This window comes from Schistocerca nitens, unplaced genomic scaffold (genome assembly GCF_023898315.1).
Source record: "Schistocerca nitens isolate TAMUIC-IGC-003100 unplaced genomic scaffold, iqSchNite1.1 HiC_scaffold_519, whole genome shotgun sequence".
In the NCBI taxonomy this organism is placed as follows: Eukaryota; Metazoa; Arthropoda; class Insecta; order Orthoptera; family Acrididae; genus Schistocerca; species Schistocerca nitens.
The window spans coordinates 83584-94302 of record NW_026046052.1 but is presented as its reverse complement, the minus strand read 5'-3'; the positions used below and the strand labels follow the sequence as shown (position 1 = coordinate 94302).

Genomic DNA, 10719 nt, shown 5'->3' with positions numbered 1-10719 from the left:
CACCACCACCGGTTGCATGCAATCGAGCCTTTCTAAAACACCGTCTGTACCTTTGTGACAATTTCGGCAGAATTTATCCCTGGCGTCAGCCAGCTTTCTGTACCTTATCACGATTGCAGAGCTTCGGTGCTTTCTCTGTCAGCGCTTGCGGTTCCGGTACTGTACCAACGCAGCTTCGACAGTTGACAATTAACAAACGATACCGATTGCTGCTTGGTCCCCGCACCCGTTGAGGCTGCTGTTGCCCCCTTTCTGTACTTGCCCAAGGCCATCTAACCTAACAAAACCGCCCAGCCCACGCCACACAACCCCTGCTACCCGTGTAGCCGCTTGTTGCGTGTAGTGCTCTCCACCTAAGACTATAACATGCCTTCGACATTCGCAGTGTACAACACCTTAGGTTAGGGTTGGCGTCGCTTGGGTTAGGTTAGGTTACGTTAGGTGGACGTGGGTTAGGTTAAGGGTTAAAGTTAGGTTAGGCGTCAAAGTTAGGTTAAGCGTTCGGACGTGAGGCGTCAGGTGGCCGCACCTACCTTACGGCCGGACATCTTAGGTTAGGCTAAGGGCGCCGAGGTCACGTTACGTTCACCTTCGGGCGCCACACGTAGCTGTCACAGGTAGGTAGTAGTTCGGTCGGTCGGTCGTCGGCAAGCCGCAAAAAACTACAGACGACGTCGACAACAAGACCGAGCAGGAGGCAGATATATACCGAGCGCCAAAGAGACCGACCACACACACACACACACACACACACACAAAACAACAAACACCACCCACCGGCCAAAGGGGCACCAAAAAAACCCACAAAGCCGAGCACCACACGTCGCGACCAGAGGCAACCCGCAACCGCAACGGCGCTTTCCGCACCGGGCCGGATGCACGTACGACAACACCGCTACCCGTACACAAGGCCTCCCATTGCACACAGCCGCTCTGTGTTCAACATCATCAATGGCGCGCCCGCGGCTCGTCGCGGTCGCAGCCATGACGCCGCCGCCACTTTTGCACCAACACATTCACGCACCGCAAAACAGCTCGCCGACCCACCGACACAGCACAGCCGACAAACAAAAACAACCGCGGCGGCGGCAACAAAACAAAACAAACACCTCGCACCAAGCGTCCGACAGAAAACAAACGGACAGGCACACAGGCCTCTGCTAACGACCACGACACAGCGGCACGCTGCCCCTTTCCCGCCACTCTCGATTCACAGCGCACGCGACCCCGTCGTCGACGACGACACGCGACGGGCTCGCTTCCCGCAACCTACACCTTTCCGCCACTACGCACGGCTCCACCCGACGCCCGTCGCAACGGCACTACTGCACGCACTATCACCCCCGCCGCCGCCGCCGCCGCCGCCGCCTCCTCCTCTCTCCCCCTTCCCGTACACAACAACACAGCCAAAAACACACTCACGACCCAAACATAACAACATGGCACGTGCATCGGCGCACACCCCCAACCAGTCACCGTCGACACAACCACACGCAAGGCACGGAAAAACCGGCGTCCTTCCACGTTGCCATCAAAGCAGCACAAACAACCACACAGGAGGAACCACCAACAACTGCCGGCCGGCCGGCAACCACCAAACGCACATTCCCGCTCGCCACCACACACCTCTCGGCAGCCGTTTCGCAAAGACATGACATGACATGACGCGACATCATCGCATCACGGGCGACGCACGCACACCGACCCACTTTCCCGCCCGTCTCTCTCTCTCTTTTTCTTCCGACGCCTTCGGCCGAGCACACACGTACGTGGCACAACGCCCAACACAGTCACACACAGTCGACAGGCGCACGCCCAGGCACGCAACGACGCAGCGCAGCAAAGGCGCCCGCGACACATACCTCCTCTCCCGTCTCGCCGCCGACCGCCAGCCAGCCACTCGCAATGTGCACTGGCCAACCGGACACACGTCCACCGCGCCGCCTCCGACCACCCGCCAGGGGGCGCTCACGTCCGCGACAACAGCGCGGCCCGCCGCCGGGCGGGCCCAGCCCGGCCCAGGCGGCGCGCGCTGCTCTGCACTCGGCGCGCCGCGCCACACATCCTGCTGCAGACCGGGCTCGTCTCTCTGTACGCGTCTGCGTCTGCCCGCATCTCATCTTCCTGCGCATCAACACAAACGAGGCCACGTGAGCAAACCCCCGTCACAACGCCACATCACGCACTGCCTTGTCGACCGCCTAAATAAATGCACTCACCCACCAGCCATCCGCTTCGTCCTCTTCTTGCTTACTCGTTGTTCGTCGTTGTTGCTGCTGCACCAGCACCAGCACCAGCACCGGCGGCGGCGGCGGCGGCGGCGGCGGCGGCGGCGGCGGCGGCGGCGGCGGCGGCGGCGGCGGCAGCGGCAGCGGCAGCGCACACAGCCCCCAGCCGGCCGCATCCGAGGGGGCCCCGCCGCCAGCGTCGCCTCCTTGGGCACAGGTGCGGTGCTGTGGCCGCCCATCCAACCGCATTTGCTGGCCGTCCCAGCCGCCAGGCAGGCGTTCCCACTGCCGCGCACCGCCTCTGCTGCAGAAGACGAACAAACGAAACGTACAAACATACACGCACCCGAAGCGTGGCCACACACGGACGGGACCGACAGGCTCCAAGGCGACCAAACGATGGAAAAACAAACACAAAAACAAAAGACACGCGAGCGAGCGAGCAAGCACGCAGTCGCCTCGCCTCTGTCCTCCCGCCCCCGCCCTTCTCCCCACCACATGCCCACAAACACCACCGCCTGCCCGCATCTCCACATTCGCCCCCTCCATTTGTTCCCTTGCGTTCGTTCCTTCCTTCCTTCCATGTGTCTGCGTGCGCGGCGCCTCTCCAACATCCGCCGTCCGTCCGTCCCGTTTTCGCCGTACCACACGCCACCGTCGGCGCCGCCTCGCCTCCTCCCAGTCCACCACCGCCGCCGCCCCTGTCCGCCCCGCACACCACCATACACCGCTGCTTGTCCCGGCCGTTGCCACCAAAGGCGCCAGCCGCAAACCGCGCCAAACGCCGCAGCGCGCGTGCGTCCTTCCTTCTTGCTTGCTTCTCCGTGCCGACGCTGCCTCTATTCCCGCACCCATTCGGCCGACAAGCACTGGCGTCGACGACACAGCCGTTGGGCTCCGGCACTGCGCGTACCGGAGTTACACGCGCACCCCCCCTCGCGAACGCACGACTCATTCTCTTTGTTGTTTCTCCTCTTTCTTACGTCTTCGTTTCTTGTTTGTTTGTTTGTTTGTTTTTTTTTTTTTCCTCCCACCGCCGCATGTGACACAATGGCCTCCCTCCCCCTTTCGTTCGTTGTCGCCGCTTTGTTTCTCTTTCTCATTGGTGCACGTCCGACGCGCTCCATTTCCACCACACCACGGCCATCGGCCTCCTCAACGGGCAGGCGCAGTGTGCCATTCTCCGGCGCACAAGCACACCGCGCGGCTCGCTCTCCTCGCCCCCACGCCACGCCACGCCACGCAGCACAAATGATGCTGTCTCGCAACACGACACACGGTGCGCACACCCCCGACCACGCGGCTCTTAAAAGGCATGGCACCGGCGACATGCGCCGCCCCGGCCCGCATCCGTCGTCTCACGTTCACTGCCGGCCGCGTCTGAGGCTACAACCGCACCACAACAACGGTCCCCTCCCGGCAACACATTTGTTGCACAAACACAACCGCCGAGCGCAGCGCGAGCCACCCACACGCGCCCTCCCCGTCTTTAAAAGCCTCCGCGTCTCCTTTCTCCTTTCGCGCCCCTCCCATCTCCCGAATATGCCAGCAGCGGTGCCACTACCGCGAAACGGACACGCCTTCCGGGCCACATGCAAGGGCACGCCCACCACCAACTACTGCCATATTCGCGGACGCAGTTAGGCAACACGCAACGCACTCTCCACCTACTTTCTCTCTCTCGTCCATTCTCTTTAAAACACACGAACCAACCAACCACGGCTAACACACTTTTTCGCGACACCTTTGACTGCGTTATCTTGACCGTGACGGCAGCTATCGACCTTCCAATTCCCCACTAAACACACACACACCCCTACATACACACCCTTCGCTACACCGGACAACAACAGCGTACACAACAGGAGGGCACACGAAACGGCAGGCAAGGGCAACGCATTCTCATAGATTCCTCCTCCGAGCCATGTCGGCGAACGTTTCATCCGGGAAGGCAATGCAATTCAGCCGTCACCACGGCCGACACCTGCAGCCGCGCCGTAAACGCCTTTCAGTGCGGCTGCAATGCACGGGAACGTTCCGTTGCTATAGACAGCGCCTCTCCGTTTTTCCCTGCTTCGTTTTCCGGTGATTGCTTCTCCATTTTGTTTGTTTTATTACTTTCCGTTCCCCTCCTCCACCATTGTTTCCGTCCCCAACAGTTTTGCTCATTCCACACGTTCTGCCCAGACACGACACTCGACCGATCAAAGGTCAGCCTTTCGTCACCGTTCGCGGCGCCGACGGTGCCACAGTGCGACTGGTGTGAACACCGACACGTTGCCATGACGCCGGTGTACCGCGCCGATATTGACAGTTACTCAGAGCCGCCGGATCGGATCACATCACCGACACACCTGCCATTTCACACCGGGGGACACAGACCAACGAAACGCGTGTACGCCCATAACAACAAACAACGACCGTCGTCGTCTAGCCTCACGCTTACTGTACTCAACCGAACACACGTGCACCGTGAATGACGTGCGTGCGCACAACAGTCCAATCAATCATCAGTCAAACTGCAGAAACGGCTATCATCAAATCAAGGGCCAAATAGGTACACCACCGTGCGTGTCGCCTACCCCACCCGCCCGTACATTTCTTGGCGACTTCGTAATGGATGATAGTACGACACGTCCATTTAAAACGTCACCAACACACACACACCAACGCGCCGTACAGCAAAGGGAATAGTCGACGGCAACACAACATTTCACCCTCGCCATCATGTATGATGTGACAACAGACGGCCGTAACGGTGACATCCAACAATCAATCAATCGCGAGGACTTTCAATTGCAGTCACGTGACTAACCGGGCAGACGGAGACAAAGACATGAATCAGCGCCACAGACAGCACCAACACCTCCTATCGATCTATCTGTGTGTCGACAAACAACCACGCCAAGACTCGTGCACGCATTCCACGTCACACCGGCGGCAACCAAACCCTCGCGGCCGTACCCCAGTAACCACAACCACAACCACATTCGAGACCACACCACCACGGCACAGCAGCACCACCAGCTGCCTCGCAACCAACCAAACCGGGTAGCTATGCCGCCCCTCTCACTCACTCACTCACTCACTCACTCACTCACACACACACAAACAATTCCGCTCTTCCCGCAAAGGCAATTTGGTGGCCCTGAAAAGGGCCGTTTTGCCGCTCTCGCAACGGAGGGAGCTTCCTTCCTTCCTTCCTTCCTTCCTTCCTTCCTTCCTTCCAAGAGCCGAAGTAACAACCTCCTCCTTACTTGGAGCTCGTGTACTTGGTCACCGCCTTCGTGCCCTCGCTCACGGCGTGCTTGGCCAGCTCGCCAGGCAGCAAGAGCCGCACAGCCGTCTGGATCTCGCGGGACGTGATGGTCGAGCGCTTGTTGTAGTGCGCCAGGCGAGACGCCTCGGCCGCAATGCGCTCGAAAATGTCGTTCACGAAGCTGTTCATGATGCTCATCGCCTTCGACGAGATGCCCGTGTCGGGGTGCACCTGCTTCAGCACCTTGTAGATGTAGATGGCATAGCTCTCCTTCCTCTTGCGCTTCTTCTTCTTGTCGCCCTTCGAAATGTTCTTCTGCGCCTTGCCGGCCTTCTTGGCGGCCTTCCCGCTAGTCTTGGGCGGCATCTCGAACGTACAACAACAGGCAGCAAGCGCTCCGCTCTAGTCAGCGTCTCCCCACACAGTGGCACCCGCCGCTACCGCAACACCGCACCTTTACCAGCTCGCCCTGTTGCGGCCGCCGACCAATGGGGCGCGCGCGCAACCGGCCGCCGCACCCGAGCCCATAAAGGGACCCCCACCCCGCCGCCGCCGGCACACGCACGCACTCCGCTGCTCGACTCGCTGCGGCTCGCACCGTTACGGTTACGTGTTTAGCGCTTACGCCACTAGCCAAACGCCATGTCCGGACGCGGAAAGGGAGGCAAAGTCAAGGGCAAGTCAAAGTCCCGCTCAAGCAGGGCTGGGCTCCAGTTCCCGGTCGGCAGAATCCACCGCCTCCTGCGCAAGGGAAACTACGCCGAGCGCGTCGGCGCCGGGGCGCCCGTCTACCTCGCCGCCGTCATGGAGTACCTCGCGGCTGAGGTGCTCGAGCTGGCCGGAAACGCGGCCCGCGACAACAAGAAGACGCGCATCATCCCGCGCCACCTGCAGCTCGCCATCCGCAACGACGAGGAGCTCAACAAGCTCTTGTCGGGCGTCACCATCGCACAGGGTGGTGTCCTGCCCAACATCCAGGCCGTCCTGCTGCCAAAGAAGACCGAGAAGAAGGCCTAAACAGGGACCGCGGCGCTGCGCTTGCGTGCTCCCTGCACGCAAACGCAAACGCGCCTTTGCCTTGCCGGCTCGCCTCACAACAATCGGCCCTTTTCAGGGCCACCACACAAACCTACGTCCAAAGCAAAGTTTCCGTCGTCCTCGCCGCACTTTACAACAACGTCCACAGCGCCGGCGCACGTCCGCCATCTTGTCCACAGCCCGTGTGGCCGAACACACACACATTTTTTCTGCACCCCTCCACGCACGCACAGTCGCGTTCCAAACAACGACAACGACATCAATACACCAATAATGTGATGTGATCATTGTTAATATGTTCATAATTAAAAGAGCGCGTAACGGCCCGACGACGGACGACACGCGGGCCGCCGCGCGCGCTCTCCAAACACACAGGCACAGGACAAACCAAACCAAACCAAACAGCTGATCCGATCGATGATCCGGCCCGCGCCACAAACAAACCACGCACACACCGGACTCAGCCGCGCCCTCCCGCATCCATCATCACACACGTCACGTCGAAACTCCAAACGGAACGCACGCACGCAAAGCAACAGAGGCGCACAACAACAACAACAACAACAACAAACACACACACACAGAGGCAGGCAGGCAACACAGACCCTTTCGCACTTTTCAATTTCCGAACAGTGTGGTGGCCCTGAAAAGGGCCGTTTTTCGTCTCTCCCACCAAGCACGGGCAACGGCACGGCCGCGGGAAGGCCACAGCACAGCACACCGGCTGCCTGCCTAACCGCCGAAACCGTACAGGGTGCGCCCCTGCCTCTTCAGGGCGTACACCACGTCCATGGCCGTCACAGTCTTGCGCTTGGCGTGCTCAGTGTACGTCACCGCGTCGCGGATCACGTTCTCCAGGAACACCTTCAGCACTCCGCGGGTCTCCTCGTAGATCAGACCAGAGATGCGCTTCACGCCGCCCCTGCGAGCCAGGCGGCGGATGGCGGGCTTCGTGATGCCCTGGATGTTGTCGCGCAACACCTTGCGGTGCCGCTTGGCGCCACCCTTGCCCAGCCCCTTTCCTCCCTTGCCGCGGCCTGTCATTCTTCCTCCTCCTCAAGCAACAAAAAAAGCACAAGCGGCAGCTCCTCACCCGGCGCTAGCGAGTCGGCTACGGTGCGCCGTGAGCGCGCGCCGCCCCCCTATATAGACTCTGGCCCGCCCTCCCCCCACCACGCGCACCGAGGGCATATAAGCGCAGCACGGGCCCGCGCGGGCCCGTTGTCAAGGCAGCACCGGACGCTTCGCTACCGCACGCACCGCTAACCGCTATGGCCCGCACAAAGCAAACGGCCCGCAAGTCCACCGGCGGAAAGGCGCCGCGCAAACAGCTCGCCACCAAGGCGGCGAGGAAGAGCGCGCCCGCCACCGGCGGCGTCAAGAAGCCCCACCGCTACAGGCCGGGCACCGTCGCCCTGCGAGAAATCAGGCGCTACCAGAAGAGCACAGAGCTGCTCATCCGCAAGCTGCCGTTCCAGCGCCTAGTGCGCGAGATCGCCCAGGACTTCAAGACCGACCTGCGCTTCCAGAGCTCCGCAGTCATGGCCCTGCAGGAGGCCAGCGAGGCCTACCTCGTCGGCCTCTTCGAAGACACCAACCTGTGCGCAATCCACGCCAAGCGCGTCACCATCATGCCCAAGGACATCCAGCTCGCGCGCCGCATCCGCGGCGAGCGCGCCTAAACCGCTTAGCCGCGGCACGGCACCGCACGCGCGCAACACAAAAAAAACGGCCCTTTTCAGGGCCACTAACATCTCTCCGTCGCGAGCAAAACTTTTGTCGGTCTTGCCGCCCAGCCTCTCTCTCTAGCCCCGTTAAAACAACCACCACAATTCCCCACCCTCCCTCCCGTACACAGCCGCTCTCGCCAACAATCACAATCGACGTCATCCCACCCCACCCCTTCAAATACACACAAACAAACAGCCGGACGACGTCACCACGGGTGGCTGGCCGCCGCCGTCTCCGAGGCGCCACCGCGCCTTCCCAATTCCCGCCGGCCACTTCCACGTCTCAACGTCCCCGTCCCCCTTTCACACAGAGAGGACACACACATAACAAACAAGACGCGCCATCCGCAAAGCAAGCAAACAAACAGAGTCTCCAGAAACATGAGAAACCAACCGTCGGCCGCCGCACAAAATACAAAACACAAAACAAAACGGCCACAACCGCTCCGCTACCGCGCGCCGCCGCCTACCGCCACCGGCCCCACAATCCAACCACCACGGCACGCACACAGTACCCACAAGGGTCATACAGAAACGCCACACAAACACCAACCAACCCCACACACACACACACACACACACACACACACCCCGGCGCATGCACGCACGGCCACCCAAACAAGACAACACAACGCGCCAAGCACGACAATCAACGCCTTCCCGACGTCCTCTGATGGCCCTGAGAAGGGCCGTTTTGGGCCGCGCGCAGCCGTGCCATCGCGCGCCACTAGACGACGCGGGGGAGGGGGGTGGGGGACGACGGGGTCAAGCGCCAGCCCTTCCCTTCCTTCCCCTTTCCTTTCTTTACTTTAACTTCACTTCTTCTTCTTGGGCGAAGCCTTCGCCTTAGACGGCGTCGTCGCCTTCTTCGGGCGCGGCGCCTTCGGCTTCTTCGTCGGAACCTTCGCGGCCTTCTTCGCCTTCGACGGCGACTTGGCCTTGGCCGGCTTGGCCGCAGCCGCCTTCTTCGCACCCGCGGGAGCCGCCGACGCCGCAGACGCCTTCTTGGCGGCGCCCGCCTTCCGACCGGTCGCCGCCTTCACGCCACCAGCCTTCTTTGCGCCGGCCGCACGGGCGCCCTTCTTCTCCTTGCTGGCCGGAGCGGCGCGCTTCTTCTTCGCACCGCCGGCACGGGCCTTGCCGCCCTCGGCCGCCCCGCCGCCGGCGCCGGCAAGCTTGAAAGAGCCGGACGCGCCCTTCCCCTTCGTCTGCACCAGCTCGCCAGCCACGACGGCCGACTTGAGGTACTTCTTGATAAAGGGCGCCAGCTTCTCCGCGTCCAGCTTGTAGTGCGCGGCAATGTACTTCTTGATCGCCTGCAGCGACGAGCCGCCGCGCTCCTTCAGACTCTTGATGGCGGCCGTCACCATCTCAGAGGTGCGCGGGTGCGCAGGCTTGGCGCGCGGCTTCTTCGCAGACGCCGCAGACTTGGCCTTCTTCGTCGTGCCGGTGGCGGCGGGTGCCGCAGCAGTCTCGTTCGTAGCCGCCTGATCTGCCATTATTTCGACGACGCGCGTACACACACGAGAGCGAGAGCGAGAGCGGCAGGCGGCAAGCACGGCGGCAGAGAATAGCCGCCGCGGACAGGCATTCTGTTTGCACTCTTGTAATGAAGTACCACTGGGCTGTGCCCGTCTGACTTCTAGGATTGCGCTAGGGGGTTCATGAAGATGGTGGTTTGGTTTGTGTGCGTGTTTTTGAGTAAATGTTTGTTTTGGGTGTTTGTTTGTGTGTTTTAAATGTCCCTAAAGCGGCGCGTAAGGGTTAGTTTAGGTCTCTTATGTTGAAGGTCTGGATGTTCGCAGCCTAAATTTCGAATGAGGTGATGGGGCGATGTTTGTGTCCTCTCATAAAGTTTGGAAGATTTTTCCTTTATGAGGGAATAGATGGTGGGGTGTTCTAAAAAGTCTCTGATTTGTGTGTTGCGGACGTATCTGTCAGCACCTGTGATTACCCGAAAGGTTTTATTTTGTAGCCGTTGTAGTCTTGAGAGTGAGGTGTCTGACGCCATTGACCACACTTCCGAACCATACAAGATGACCGGAAGCATGAGTTGGCGCCAGAGAAGCATTTTGCATTTCAAGGTGAGTCCTTCACCCTTCAAAAGAGGGTATAATTGGCCCAGGAGCGCGCACCCCTTGTTTGCCGCTTTCTTTATGTGTTGTCTCCATGTGAGACGGTTGTCGATCTCCATCCCGAGGTAGGTGATGCAATTTCGCCAGGCTAGGTCCCGACCACCAATTGTCAGTTGTTGGTCTGGGAGTTTTAGCCTGGTTGTGAAAAATATGGCCTGGGTTTTACTAGGATTGATTTTAATTTTCCATAAATTGCACCACTGCGTTATGGAGTCGAGGTGGGCTTGAAGCTTTCGTCGTATGAAATCAAGGCTGCGGCAGCTCCTGTAAATGGCAGTGTCATCGGCGTAGAGAGCGATCTCTCCGCCGACCTGCTTCGGTATGTCGTT

General features: G+C 60.4%; 1 protein-coding gene across 1 annotated transcript; it reads left to right on the top strand.

Annotated features, from left to right (window-relative positions):
• Window positions 1-875: 875 nt before the first annotated feature.
• On the top strand, window positions 876-1655 carry LOC126232483 (uncharacterized). The gene has a single exon (XM_049942734.1). The coding sequence runs from the start codon at window positions 876-878 to the stop codon at window positions 1653-1655; it is 780 nt and encodes a 259-aa protein (XP_049798691.1).
• The last annotated feature ends 9064 nt before the right edge of the window (window positions 1656-10719 follow it).

Excerpts from the sequence above, each read along its gene's own strand:
- LOC126232483 (XM_049942734.1), top strand. The coding sequence starts at position 876 with ATGCACGTACGACAACACCGCTACCCGTACACAAGGCCTCCCATTGCA.